The sequence below is a fragment of the Amblyraja radiata genome, chromosome 29 (assembly GCF_010909765.2).
Source record: "Amblyraja radiata isolate CabotCenter1 chromosome 29, sAmbRad1.1.pri, whole genome shotgun sequence".
In the NCBI taxonomy this organism is placed as follows: Eukaryota; Metazoa; Chordata; class Chondrichthyes; order Rajiformes; family Rajidae; genus Amblyraja; species Amblyraja radiata.
This window is the reverse complement of record NC_045984.1, coordinates 30898136-30913734: the sequence shown is the minus strand read 5'-3', so window position 1 is coordinate 30913734 and position 15599 is coordinate 30898136. Positions and strand designations below refer to the sequence as shown.

The 15599-nt window shown below is 44.8% G+C and overlaps 1 protein-coding gene across 2 annotated transcripts; it reads right to left on the bottom strand.

The window, feature by feature from the left end:
* Positions 1-8323: 8323 nt before the first annotated feature.
* ndufa11 (NADH:ubiquinone oxidoreductase subunit A11) lies at positions 8324-14203 on the bottom strand. Of its 2 annotated transcripts, none has more exons than XM_033047165.1 (4): positions 13998-14203; positions 11509-11601; positions 11250-11372; positions 8324-8504 (listed from the first exon to the last, which is right to left on the bottom strand). In XM_033047165.1, exons 1-4 carry the CDS (start codon positions 14083-14085, stop codon positions 8392-8394), a joined length of 417 nt encoding a protein of 138 aa, XP_032903056.1. In that variant the 5' UTR covers positions 14086-14203; the 3' UTR covers positions 8324-8391. The 2 variants fall into 2 exon arrangements, with proteins under 2 accessions (XP_032903056.1, XP_032903057.1); XM_033047166.1 differs by having other exon boundaries at positions 13994-14171.
* Between the last annotated feature and the right edge of the window lie 1396 nt (positions 14204-15599).

The following is a 15599-nucleotide window of genomic DNA, read 5'->3' as shown; positions in this document are numbered from 1 at the left end:
CTTTCAATATGGTCATGATTGATTTTGCCATTGGGCTCAGCTCTGTGTTCTTGCCTGATTCCCACAACCCTGATCCTCACTACAGTCCAAGAATCTGCCTGTCACGGCCTTAAATGTACTAAACGAGTCAGCATCCTTGACTCGCTGGCTGCAAATTCCAAAGACTCGTAACCCTCTGGGATAAAAGAGTCCGATCGTGATCTCTTTGGCTTTGAAACAACTTCAATGCAGCCTTTTCGAATGCCTAGTTTCACAACTGCATGCAAACCAGATGATTGAGAACGTTTAAAAAGGATAAGACGGCACGGTGCTCTGTGAAGCTTCATATAAAACTTTAAATGTCACAGTTGCTTCACAGAGAGGCCAGCAGAAGACATATTGATACCACTCAAGGATGGCATCATTAGAACAAATGAACACATTGCCTGTCTCAGAGTAAAAGAATGTACCTTTAGAAAAGAGGAAGGAATTTCTTCAGTCAGATTCATAGACATACAGCGTGGAAACAGGCTCTTCAGCCCAACTTGTCCACACTGACCAACATGTCCCATCTACACATCCCACCTGCCTGCGCTTGATCCATATCACTCCAAACCTGTTTAACTGTTTCTTGAACTTTGCAATGGTAGCTGCCTCAACTACCAACTCCAGCAGTTCGTTCCATGCATCCACTCCATCCAGGCTTTTCACTATTCGGTAAGTTTCAATGAGGTTCCCCGTCATCCTTCTAAACTCCAGCGAGGACAGGCCCAGTGCCTGTAAGGCATTCAGTATGACTACTCTACGGTGCTGGTTCTAGGTGCTGGCTCGAAGGGCCAAATGGCCAACTCCTGCACCTATTGTCTACGCTTTTAACAGTTTAGTATTCCAACTTGATATGGTTCCAAGCTCTTAGGGATAAGGGAATCCATGGATATGGGGAGAAGGCAGGAATGGGGTACTGATTTTGGATGATCAGCCATGATCATATTGAATGACATTGCTGGCACGAAGGGCCGAATGGCCTACTCCTGCAACTATTTTCTATGATCTTTCTTAGATCTTTCTTCAAAACAACTTCTGCCTCTTTGAGTACAGTGCATCTGTGTTCTTTTAATTTCTTATTTTACTCCGCTTTGCTATCGTCCAGCACCAAAACACTCAGCTCTCACTGGTTTCTCAATAACAAAAACATGTTTCCACATTGGCCGCGGATTTCCCCACAGGTCGGGTGATACGTGCGGTGCATGTCATGTCGGGTCTCAGCGATCAGCGCCTGTTCTGTGCGGTCGGCCCCTGTGCCTCACTGAGAGACAGGAAATGAGACTGCTGAAGGGGGTATAGAGGGAACCATTATTAGGCCCAGGTGCTCCGTGAGTCAAAGCTCTGGAAGCACTTAGACAAAGCTCACAGAATTCCAGGAATGCTCCAGCGCTTGTTTGTCCTCGCACAAAAACATTCAATCTGTGCTAACGATCGAACAAATTTGATTTCATCGGGATTCGTCAAAGCCGCTGTTAAGTCGCGCTGTTCGGTTTAACGTTACTCGCTGCTCAAAGCTCATCAAGGCCACAGGAAAAGATTGCACCGTAAAAAAGAAACCAACACTCTCTCTGGCCTCCTCTACAGTGCAGAGTATTTCAGTGCTGTGGTCCCACAAGTGACCATTCCTTATGCACTGGGAGAAAGAAAGCTGGGCCCTAGTCCACCCTTATCTAAAGGCTGTACTCCCACAGAGTCCGAGAGGGACCGCTTGATCAGCAGTGATTTATCTCCTCTGCTTCCCCAGTGGTGGTGCGGCCAATATTATTATCCAATCTAAATCTAGAGATGTGAACAAACCAGGATAAAACTCTGGATATTTCCTCCTTTTTAGTCAGTCATACAACGTGGAAACAGGCCCTTCATCCCAACTTGCCAACATGCCCCAGCTACACCAGTCCCACCCGCCAACGTTTGGTCCATATCCCTCCACACCTGTCCTATCCATGTACCTGTCTGACTGTTTCTTAAACGTTTTGGGATAGTCCCAGCCTCAACCACCTCACCCTTTGTGTGAAAATGTTACCCCTCAGATTCCTATTAAATATTTTCCCCTTCACCTGAAACCTATGTCCCCTGGTCCTCGATTCACCTGGGCAAGAGACTCTGCGCATCTGCATGATCTATTCCTCTCATGATTTTATACACCTCTATAAGATCACCCCTCATCCTCCTTTGCTCCAAGGAATAGAGGTCCCAGCCTAGTCCTGGCAACATCCTCGTAAATCTTCTCTGTACCCTTTCAAGCTTGACAACACCTTTCCTATAACACGGTGCCCAGAACTGAACACAAAATTCTAAATGCGGCCTCACCAACGTCTTATACGACTGCAACATGACCTCGCCAACTTCTACACTCGTGTCAAGTCAAACTCTTGCCATTCACTGATCCTCAGCCTGTTTGTTGTGGTTTTGGACTGGATAAAAATCTCGGTATTTTCTCCACAACTCGTCCACAAATGGGTGCAAATTCCAACCCAGTCTGTTAATTGTAACCATCAGAACCAAGTTTGCAAACTTTAATGATCATCTCTATAAATCAACGAGGTTTGCCAAGAAATGACTAAAATTCCTGCAAATTCGCTGAGCTAACTGTCAAATTTGGAAATGTTATACCTTTTTAGTCAGAGACAAAACATGGCAAACCTCTGAGCAAACACACAGATCTGGCTCAGCATCACATGCATTGGACTATCTGGTGATAACGGCTGGCAGAAAATCAGTCAACTATGAATAATACCGGAGAGCGTAGGAGACGTCCAACCTTGGGAGTTTTGTCAGGATTTTATATTAATATTAGATTAATATTATGCTTGGATCAATGATTGTCGAGAGAAGGAGCAATAGGAGGTGATGTGGGTCTTTGGAATTAGCACTTGGGTCAGATGTTTGTTAATCTAGAAGCAGATGTAATTATTCTGCTGTCAGCTTCGATGAGCAACCAGAGATGTTCTCACATTGTGTTGAAAAAAAAAAACACCATGGCAACTGCTTTTAAGTCTACAACACATCAAAAACTGAACTCCCTCCATAGCTACTCCGGGCCACAATGCCAAAACTCAAAGTCCGCAGTATCTGTTAAACATGAAGATTATGACATGCTTTAGAAGATTACAACATGAAAACAAGCTGGGCTTGTACACTATGGAATTTAGAAGGATGAGAGGGTATCTTATTGAAACGTATAAGGTTTTTAAGGGTTTGGCCACGCTAGAGGCAGGAAACATGTTCCCGATGTTGGGGGAGTCCAGAACCAGGGGCCACGGTTTAAGAATAAGGGGTAAGCCATTTGGAACGGAGATGAGGACAATCTTTTTCACACATAGAGTTGTGAGTCTGTGGAATTCTCTGCCTCAGAGGGCGGTGGAGGCTGGTTCCCTGGATGCTTTCAAGAGAGAGCTAGATAGGACTCTTAAACATAGCGGAGTCAGGGGATATGGGGAGAAGGCAGGAACGGGGTACTGATTGGGGATGATCAGCCATGATCACATTGAATAGTGGTGCTGGCTCGAAGGGCCAAATGGCCTACTCCTGCACCTATTGTCTAATGTCTATACCCAATTGTAACATCATGCTGGGTGGAATTTCCAACTGAATATTGGTAGTGACTTTTACCTTGTCATGCAAATTCTCTGAATCTAAAACTAAATCCATCTCTTAGACACACAGCCCAGGTGCTTCTTGCAACTGTGCAAGAATCCTACCGTCATTCCTACTATGACAGTCCTACTTAGACTTTTACCTTATAAGTCATCCTCCTATCAATCCTACTAGATAACTTTCATGTGTAGGAAGGAACTGCAGATACTGGTTTTCAAGCTGAAGATAGACTCAAAATGCCAGAGTAACTCAGTGGGACAGGCAGCATCTCTGGAAAAAAGGAATAGGTGACGTTTCTGGTCCAGACCCTTCTTCAGACAGAGATGGAAACTAGAGGCATGAAAAGTTTCAGAACAAACCAGAGCCAGCACCGATGACCAAGGAAAGTGGAGCCCACAATGGTCCATTGTTGGCTCTGAAGATGTGATCGGGTTAAAATGTGGTCGAAGAGCAGAAGTGCAGGAGGAATCACAGAGGAGCAGTGAGAGTGGGTGTTACAGAACTCCCCTCTCCCATGGAAGATAGTTACTATAATAGACAATAGACAATAGGTGCAGGAGTAGGCCATTCGGCCCTTCCAGCCAGCACCGCCATTCAATGTGAGCATGAATCAGTCAAAGTTGTGGTTGAGCAAATAATGGATGGTTCTAAAGGATAATTCATAAGAAATGTTGTGGTTTTCACTTATGAGGTATCTCAGGAGATAAGGAAGTGGTGATGTTTCGGGTCGAGACCCTTCTTCAGATTGAATTAAAAAATCAAATTCCCTTAACCTAGTTCAATTCAGTTTGGAGATACAGAGCACTTTGGCCCACGTGGTCGTAAGACCAGCCTTGGTGGCTTTCTTGTGCAAGATGTTTGAACAAACAGAGATACTGTCCAACAAGAAAATTAGGATTTACGGGAACGACATTTAGAAATAGAAAATGCAGAGCCAAATAAAATAACATTTAAACTAATGTTAAACAGAAAAGAATCCAAAGAACCTAATTACCTGGAGGAGGACTGACTGAACCTTGTTGCCTTCCACCACAGTGAAGAATGCTGTGGTGGATGCTTATGTTAAATTCTATTGTGTATTGTGTGTTCTTTTTTTTAACTATCGCTGCTGGCAAATTCATTTCACTGCACCTTAGACGGTGCATGTGACAAATAAATTTGATTTTGACTTGACTACATCTAAAGAATTTGTGATATCAGAAGCAGAACCAAATAATGGAACCAAATTGTGAGACATGATTGACAATAGACAATAGACAATAGGTGCAGGAGTAGGCCATTCGGCCCTTCGAGCCAGCACCGCCATTCAATGTGCTAGATGTTTGTGTTTCACTCATTCTTAATTACAACATTTTAAGGAGGGAATATTTTGAAAGCCTGGACTCAACCAAATGGATGAACGGCAAAGATCCCAAGAAAATTGACTTTTCTTGGGATCTTTGCTTTTCTTGGGATCTTTGCAGCCTCATATTACAACTGCTCTTTGGAATACCACCCACACTCAGTACCAATGTCAGAACTCACAGTTTAGTACTAGAATTCAGAGCACACCAGCAGTGTCACTCTGATCAGAGTTTAGTTTAAATCAGAGATACAGCGCCGAAACGGGCCCTTTGGCCCACCGAGTCCGCGCTGACCAGCGATCCCCGCACATTAACACTAGCCTACACACACTCAGGACAATTTTACATTCATACAATTATACCAAGCCATTTAACCTACAAACCTGTACGAATTTGGGATATGGGAGGAAACGGAAGATCTCCGAGAAAACCCATGCAGTCACGGGGAGAACGTACGGGGAATTCAGAAGAATGAGAGGGGATCTCACAGGAACATATAAAATTCTTAAGGATTGGACAGGTTAGATGCAGGAAAAATGTTCCCGATGTTGGGGGAGTCCAGAACCCGGGGTCACAGTTTAAAAATAAGGGGTAGGCCAATTAGGATTGAGATGAGGAAAAGCTTTTTCACCCCGAGAGTTGTGAATCTGTGGAATTCTCTGCCACAGAAGGCAGTGGAGGCCAATTCACTGGATGTTTTCAAGAGAGAGTTAGATATAGGTCTTAGGCCTAACGGAATCAAAGGATATGGGGAGGAAGCAGGAACGGGGTCTTGATTCTGGATGATCAGCCATGATCATATTGAATGGTAGTGCTGGCTCAAAGGGCCAAACGGCCTACTCCTGCATCTGTTTTCTATGTTTCTATACTAACTCTGTACAGACAAGCACCCGTAGTCAGAATTGAACCTGGGTCTCTGGCGCTGTTAGGCAGTAGCTCAACCACTACGCCACAATGTCCCCATTGAGTTTAACATTATTCAACTGAAGCATCCTGGATCTACCATTACACCTCTCAGTTTGCCTCTGCTTTCCTCACACAGGCCATCTTCCCAAATTGTGGACATTTGTAATTAGAAAATATCCAGCCGATATAACAGACAAGACAGACAAAAAGCTTGAGCAACTCAGCAATTCCATCCGGTTACAACAGGAAATGCAGTGATACAATTATTTTTTTTTACACGTAATTTTTGGGGAACATAGTCTTAAAGCAGTTAGAAACATTTGTACCTTATTGCAATGCTAATATTAGTTATTTCGTTTAGTTTATTGTCATGTGTACCAAGGTACAGTGAAATGTTTTTTGTTGCATGCTATCCAGACAGCAAAAGATTACAATCAAGGCAAGGATAAGCAGATTTTATAACTGCAATATTTATGAGGTGAAATCTTCTTCACTGACTTCCAGAGAATTAGTTGGCATGATCTGACAGATTCATCCTATTTCTAAACACTGCTGCACAATGCTGTCTTGTTTAGGGGCATGAGAGAATGTCGAAATCCAGATGGCCATGAAAATTGACCAGCTATTTGAGAATTATACATACAGATACATTTCCGCCTGGTGATCAAAATGCACAGAATTCCATCAGCTGTTGGTGCAGTTTGGCAATCTCCTGCCAATTGCTCAGTAAGCAGCTAATTTAGTTTAGTTGATTTTAGAGATACAGCATAGAAACAGGCACTTTGGCCCATGGAATCCACACTGACTCGTACACCAGCAATCACCCGTACACCAGCAATCACCCGTACACTAGTTTAGGTTTTAGTTTACAGATACCACGCGGAAACAGGCCCTTTGGCCCACTGAGTCCGCGCCGACCAGCAATCCCCGCACACTAACAATACCCTACACACACTAGGAACAATGTTTACATTTATACCAAGCCAATTAACCTACAAACCTGTGTGTCTTTGGAATGTGGGAGAAAACCGAAGATCTCGGAGAAAACACACGCGGTCATGGGGAGAACGTACAAACTCCGTACAGACAGCACCCGTAGTCGGGATTGAACACGGGTCTCTGGTACTGAAAGCGCTGTAAGGCAGCAACTCCACCGCTGCGCCACCGTTCTATCGTACACGCCAAGAACAAGTCAGCGTGTTCTTTCCTCAATGTTATTTCTACACTAGTTCTATCCTACACGCTGGACAATTTACTGAAGCCAATTAACCTACAAACCTGTACGTCTTTGGGATGTGGGAGGAAACCGGAGCACCCGGAGAAAACCCACGCCATCACATGGAGAACTACGCGTACAAACTTCGTACAGACAGCACCCGTAGTCAGGATCAAACCCAGGTCTCTGGCGCTGTGAGGCAGCAACTCTACCGCTGTGACACCATGCCGCCCAGGAAGTATGATGACTGAGCTACTTGTATATTTACCTCATCCTTTCCAATGCTGCCTCGAACAATCTTTGAGCGACTGTGTGTACGCATCATGTACAAGCCACTTCACTCCTCTTGCCTTGCATTTTAGACTTCACTTGTCATCTCGTTACATATCCTGCAGAGATAGCGTTTGTTATTAACTGATCTTGACCAAACTTAGCATCATCTCTACCATTTGTATCTCGTTCTCCTGATATATTTTTTCTGTTTTATTCTCTCCTCTCTTCCCCACTTTGTCTGCTATTTAAAACTTTATATTTAAAAATATAAAAATCTGAAATATTAACCCTTTCTTCCCTCATAGATGTTGCCTGACTGGCTAAGTATATCAGATTTTATTTTTTGTTTTTTTGCAAAATTTGCTTTTGAATGATATCAGTGTTTGTCATGGCAAGTTTGCTAAATTTAGCCATTAAAGTTCACATCGCAAAAATATTTAGCCTGAATTATTATTAGCTGTGACACACAGTTTTGATGGCACATAAAGTTTACAGCTGAAGGAGTAATCTCTTTAATAAAGAATTGAGTAATTTAGTAAAAGTAGTTTTGAGTAAAAGTCGATGGGAGAGTGGTGAGATTACTTATGAGACTGGGAAGACCTTATGTGCCTGTTTGGCTTCTCTACCTTAGAGGAAACATTTGTTCCAATAGAATGTTGGAATGCAACAAAGGTATCCCATACTGATTCACGTTATGGGAGGACTGGTGTGCAAGGAAAGATTATGGAGATCATAACTTCCAACTCCAGGAGTATGAGAATCAACCTCATTAAAACATACAAAATCCTGGCAGAGATTTACAGGATAGAGACATGGATGAATTTCCCTGCTGGATGTCTCCTGAGCCTCAGAAGACTCAGTCTCAAATTCAGGGATCAGATGCTCAGGACTGAGCTGCGAAGGGAATTCCTTCACCCAGAAGTCAGTGAAGCGCTAGGACTGCCACCAAGAGGAAACACTAGAGCAGAATTGACATTCTTTTTAATGGACAAGAAATATTATATTACAAGTTTGAGGCTGCTTCAACTGCTTTCAAAGTTTGGGAGGTCCAGATAAACGCCAGCCTTCCATCTTGCCCATCTTTGTGAGAGATGCAACAGCACCTAGACACAGACAGGCTGCTGTGCCAGTCATGTAGCTGTGAGCTGTGGAGGAAAGACAAAGCATTTTATTAATGCTGTAACAGTGCGCTCCATAAAGGGCCTGTCCCACTCACGCGATTTTTTCATCGACTTGCCGGCACCCGTCATAGTAGGTCGCCGAAAATGTTCAAAATGTTGAAAATCCAGGTACGACTCTTTGGGTGACAACTCACGACCAAACAGGCTTGCGTCACCCCGCGATGTCGTTGGCAGAACAAGGTGGCAACCAGAGACCTGAGTTTGATCCTGACTACGAGTTCTGCCTGTACGGAGTTTGTACAATCTTCCCATGACCTGCGTGTGTTTTCCCTGGGTGCTCCCACTCTCCACAGACATGCAGGCTTGTAGGTTAAATGGCTTAGTATAATTGTAAATTGAGCCTAGTGTGTGTATGATAGTGCTAGGGTGCGGGGATCGTTGGTTGGCGTGGGTTCGGTGGACCGAAGGGCCCGTTTCTGCGCTGTATCTCTAAAACTAAACAAAAACTAAAAACTAATATGATACTTCAAACCTGTGACACCAAACTGCAAATAGCAGTACCTAGGCAAAAAGAGACCATTGCTTTGATGCGTATGCAAAACATTATTTAATACAAAAAAAATCAGCCTAGTTTTAAAATTGTACTTTTTTTTAATTCACAAGGCGTCAAATAAACTTGAGAGCCCATTATATTCGAGTGTAACGTTTTCAGAAAAACATCTGCTGCTATCTAGTGGCCAGCAGTGGGAACAGCAGCATCCAGAATAAGTACAGAGGCTGGTTTACACCAAAGATAGGCACAAATCCTGTAGTAACTGCAGGTCAGGCAGCATCTCTGGAAAAAGGATGGATGGCATTTCGGGTCACAGTCTGAAGAAAGGTCCCGACTCGAAATGTCACCCAACCTTTTTCTCATGAGATGCGGTAGCACCCATAAATAACACAGTCACTGCGTGGTTAATAAATGTGTATTTATAAAATGTTTATCATTACTTCAATATACCCCAAAGAACAACAAATCCAATTATATTTACAGTGTCGTCACTACTGTAACCTAGCAAACACCTCAACTAACACGCACTTAGCAGAGACATTGATTTGGACAGGTTGACCAAGAGATGGGTAGGAAGGAACTGCAGATGCTGGTTTAAACCGAAGATAGACACAAAAAGCTGGAGTAACTCAGCGGGACAGACAGCATAGTTGGAGAAAAGGAATTGGTGAGGTTTCGGGTCGAGACCCTTCTTCATACCTGAAGAAGGGCCTCGACCCGAAACATCACCCATTCCTTCTCTCCAGAGATGCTGCCTGTCCCGAGGAGTTACTCCAGCACTTTGTGTCTTTTTAAAAAAAATGTAATTTGCTTACAACAGATGTATATCTTTCCCAGGCACAAAAACCTAACAGGAAAATCTTATCTGCATCACAAAAGATGTTTAAAATAATGTTGGATCAAAATGAATGATTTATGATGTAGAAAATAGATTATTCAACAAAATTAAAGCACGTGGAATTGGAGGGAGACATGATGGAGACTCCATGCTGCTCACAATCTGTAACAGTGAATGTATCAAGTGTGGAAATATCAGCATTCAATAATACTGGTGAATCTAGGGAATTATTTGCCACAGAAGGCTGTGGAGGTCAAGTCAATGGATAGACAGATTCTTGATTATTATTGGTGTCAGGGGTTATGGGGAGAAGGCAGGAGAATGCCTCAAAAAGGCTGGCAGCATCATCAAGGACCCACACCATCCTGGCCACACACTCATCTCCCCGCTACCTTCAGGTAGAAGGTACAGGAGCCTGAAGACTGCAACGTCCAGGTTCAGGAATAGCTACTTCCCCGTTTCGGATCGAGACCCTTCTTCAGACTGAGAGTCAGGGGAGATACAGAGATAAGGAAGTTTAAGGTGTGAGAACGAGACATCAAAGGGTGTGGAGTTCAAGGAAAATGTAGAATAGATCAATGCTAGCTGGGAGAAAGTAACAACAAAGCAAACAGATAAATTAGGGACAGTCAGACTGGTCGGGGACCTGGAAAGGGGGAGTGATGGAGGGAGAGGGAAAGCAAGGGTTACTTGAAGTTAGAGGTCAATATTCATACCGCTGGGGTGTAAGCTGCCCAAGCAAAATATGAGGAGCTGTTCCTCCAATTGCTAAATTACTGGTTGCTAAACACTTTAACTCCCCCTCCCATTCCCACTGACTTTTCTGTCCTGGGCCTCCTCCATTGTCCGAGTGAGGACCAGCGTAAATTGTATTATGCTGAGGTTTGTGGCAAAATCTTCCGCGTTCACCAGCATCCCCTGAAATAAGCAGCAATTAGGATTCTCCAATTTAGATGGTGGTGTAGGACTATACTACATTAAAGCTAATCCCACTATAACTTGGATGAAGGTAGATAAAAATGCTGGAGAAACTCAGCGGGTGAGGCAGCATCTATGGAGCAAAGGAATAGGTGACGTTTCGGGTTGAGACCCTTCCGGAAATTCAGCGGGTGAGGCAGCATCTATGGAGCGAAGGTAAAGGTGACGTTTCGGGTCGAGACCCTTGCGGAAAATCGAAGGTAGATAAAAATGCTGGAGAAACTCAGCGGGTGAAGCAGCATCTATGGAGCGAAGGAATAGGTGACGTTTTGGGTCGAGACTTCCGATTTTTCCAGCATCTGCAGTTCCTTCTTAAAAATAACTTGGATGAAGGTAGTTTTGAATTTTTTTTTAAACCTATACTGGAAATTTCGCAAGATTGAAGCACCATTGAACTCACCTCGTACTCCGAGAAAGATTCCTGAGGCACAACCACCAATAAAATAATTCAATGGATCATCGTTGGTGTCTCGGAAATGTGCAGTTAAGCAGGTAGTTATTCCAAAAATCGCACCAACTGTAGCTGAAAACCAAACAAATGAATTTGGAGTTATTACTAAAGCAATAACATGTGATTTTCAGGAAACAAACTGAGTAAAGCATTTGTCTTTGTAAAATAATATTAAACTAGTATGTATCACATCAAAAAATGTTCTTACCCATTGTCAAGGTGCCATTGACTCCTCGTTGAATGGCATCAATGGCATTTGTCGGAGGCATTGCAACAATATGATATGCTGAACCAACAAGACCTGAAAAAATAATCACATCAAAGTTTGTCATTCTGTAAGACTGCCTGAGAGTTTCAACTTTAACAGCAATTGGTCTCAGAAAACTGAATTAAAATAATCAGAGCGTCAAAGACCCGGGTTCAATCCTGACTACATGTGCTGTCTGTACAGAGTTTGTACCTTCTCCCTGAGACCACATGGGTTTTCTCTGGATGCTCCGGTTTCCTCCCGCACTCCAAAGATGTACAGGTTTGTAGGTTAATTGGCTTTGGTGAAAATTGTAAATTGCCCCTATTGTGTGTATGTAGGACAGTGCTGGTGTGCAGGGTGATCGTTGGCCGGTGCTGACTCGGTGGGCCAAAGGGCCTGTTTTCAGGCCGTATCTCTAAACTAAACCTGATTCCACAGGAAATAAATATCTCTCACAACCTATCTGTGATAATATCCAAAACAACATAGCTTTTAAGTTTTATTTTCTCCTCAAATAAAATTCTTGGATGGTCCATTAAATTGTCTGTGCAACAAAGAGAAGAAAAAAAAGATACTGCATGAGAAGGCAGGAAGGCAGGAGAATGGAGTTAGGAGGGAGAATTAGATCAGCCATGATTGAATGGCAGAGTAGACTTGATGGGCCGAATGGCCTAATTCTACTCCTATCACTTATGACATTATGATCGAACTAACAAAACAAAGTATAGGCGTAATGTGTGGTAATGGCGAGTAAATAATTGATGTGAGAGAGTGTCAGAGTTTAAGTCAGATACATGCAGTTGATGACTTTGGGATGAATCCAATGAATGGAAATGAAATCAAGTAACATTCTAGTATGGTGTACTATGTCACACTAAATATGTGTCAGTGTTAACTTTCCTGTGCTCCTGAAATAGTCCCTCATGCTCCATGTTTTGGTTGTTAATGTGATTTAGGGGCTTGGATGCTATTAACAACTGCCTTTTACCCTCCTGGGACAGACCTATTTAAGTGGCAGGTTGTCGTTTGTATTCTACTTGTTGATTTAGAGTGCCACTTTATCACTCACTTTCTTCAGCCAGAGCGAATGTAGGCAGCAGAACATAGAAAGTAGGTGCGAGAGTAGACCACCAGGTCCGTCGAGCCCGCACCGCCATTCGCTCATGGCTGAACACTAAACAGACACACTTACCCACAAACAGTAGACACAAGACACAGAACACAAGACACTACCCTCCCCTTTATACCGCTATCACCCCTCTCCACCCCAAGAACCGCGTGATCTCCTGGGGGAGGCAAAAAAAACGGATAAAAACCCAGGTCCAATTCGGGAAAAAAATCCGGGAAATTCCTCTCCGACCCCAATCCAGGCGATCGACACTTGTCCAGGAGATCACTCAGGTCTTACTATACTAACCATACCTAGGTCCATATCCCTGCCCTCTCCCCGTAGCCCCTTATCCCCTTGGCAGCTAAAAAACCATCTATTTTAGACTTAAATATATTTACCACCAGGTCCGTCGAGCCCGCACCGCCATTCGCTCATGGCTGAACACTAAACAGACACACTTACCCACAAACAGTAGACACAAGACACAGAACACAAGACACTACAGAATGGTTGTGGCCAACGCATTATTTTAGGAAGGAGATTAGGAGAAATTACTTCAGTCAGAGGGTGGTGAATCTGTGGAATTCTTTGCCACAGAATGCTGTGGAGGCCAAGTCAATGAATATTTTTACGGCAGAGAAAGATAGATTGATGATTAGTGCAGGTGCCAGAGGTTATGGGGAGAAGGCAGGAGAATGGGGTTAGGAGGGAGTGATTGACTGAATTCTACTCCTATCACTTATGATCGAAATAACCAAACAAAGTATCGGCGTTTATCACCAAAGTTTCCTTCTAACTACGATACAACATAATTCCGAGTTCACTTCATTCCACCCGACATCTTTGAGTGAGAATTAATTATTGAACTCAAAAAACGTATTGAAGTGTAAGCTGATATTAACCTTGCTTTTGACATTCTGTGCACTGAGATTTGCATGCATCAAAATAGGTGAATTACCAGCAAGGACATATTTAGCAAATCAATATATTCCCAAATCACTGTGTTTTGCTGCTAAACAAATGACACGCTTCAGCAGCAAGCTTCCCTCTCCTCTCCTCTTCCCTCTCCCTCCTGTCTCCATCCCCCTTCTCTCCTCTCTCTTCTTCTTCCTCCTCCTCCCTTTCCCTCCCTTTCCCTCCTCTCCTCTCCATCCTCCTTCTCCGTCACTCTCTCCCTACCAAAGATCATAGAGCTCTAAGATCTTTGCTCCCTCCCTCTTCCTCCTCCCTCCCTCCCTCTTCCTCCTCCCTCTCTCCCCCCTCTCCCTGCCCTTGTCCTTGCCCTTGTACATCCTCTGACTCTCCTCACGCCGCCACTGCCTGGGCCCGTACCTACCGAGGCCAGCCCCGAGCCGCGTCGCCTGCCAGGTTTTGGTTGGACACTGGTCGCCATCGGCCGAGTCCCAGTAGCCGTCGAGCACCATGTCGGCGCCGCCAAAGGACAGGCTGACCCGGGGAGAGCAGGCCGTGACCACACGTGACCCCGCGCCCACGTGACAACGCCGGCGCGCACACACCCCCCAACGTGATCACGTCAGCCCCGCCCCCCAACGTGATCATGTCAGCCCCGCCCCCCAACGTGATCACGCCAGTCCATCCCCAACGTGTTTACGTCAACCCCTCCCCCTAACGTAACTCACTTCAGACCCCAACGTATCCCACGTCAGCCCCCCGCACGTGACCCTGCCAGCCAACCCTACGTAACCCTCGCTAACGCCCCCATACTCGTGTTCAAGAAGGAACTGCAGACGCGCGCCAGCCTCCCCACGCACGTGACCCACGACAGCTTTCTTCAACCCCACGTGACCGGGTCTAACGTCCCCGCCGTTGCTAGGGGGCCGCAGACCGTTGCTAGGGAGGCCATCAGAGCGTTGCTAGGGGGGAGCCGCAGACCGTTGCTAGGGAGGCCATCAGTGCGTTGCTAGGGGGGAGCCGCAGACCGTTGCTAGGGGGCCCGCAGAGCGTTGACAAGGTTGGGAAATGTCGGTCAAAACAAACACCTTCAAGACAGAAAGTGAGTGTGCGGCCCGGCCTCAGAGTATAACGGGCACGTATGTCATCTGACTCGAATGTAGTTTGAGTTTATAAATCACTTCACCAAACGTTGTTGTTGGGGCCTGGCCACACCCTCGTCTCCCCTTTTCCAAGGGTTTCGGCCCGAAACGCCGCCTATTTCCTTCGCTCCATTATAGATGCTGCTGCACCCGCTGAGTTTCTCCAGCATTTTTGTGTACCTGAGAGTTAGACTTAGCTCTTACTTTAGGGCTAAGGGAATTAATGAATACGGGAAGAAAGCAGGAACGGGATACTGAGTTTAGAACAAGGGTTCCCAACCAACCTGGGCTAGAATTACCCCCAGGGGGTAAATTTGTTGATTCTGGATTTGTACATATTTTTTTCTCATTGACTGACTGTGTTCTGGTATACACTGGTATCTGTTCGTCATTAGCTGTTCATAAATAAGTGATATAACGTTGTTATGTGCTATTAAGGTTGTCAGGGGTAAACGGGACAAAAAAGGTTGGGAACCCCTGGTTTCGATGATCAGCCATGAGCATATTTAATGGCAGTACCCCCTCCGCTTGGACTCCCCCGGATGGCCCATAACCTTCTTTAGACCTTTTCATTTGCAACTGCCGGCAGGACATCAACCGCCTCAAATTTTCCACTCCCCTTACTCACTCTATCCTCCCCCCCTTCCCCCCCTCCCTCTGAACGTACAGCCCTCTGCTCACTCTGCAGCAACCCCAACTGTAAAAAATAACTTCCGATAACCCTTGCCTTCTCTCTCCATCCCCTTGCTTTCTCTCTCCATCCCCATCCTAGTCTTACTGTCTCCGACTACATTCTATCTTTGTCCCGCCCCCTAACCTGACATCAGTCTGAAGAAGGGCCTCGACCCGAAACGTTGCACCAAGGCATGTGAATACTTGGCCAA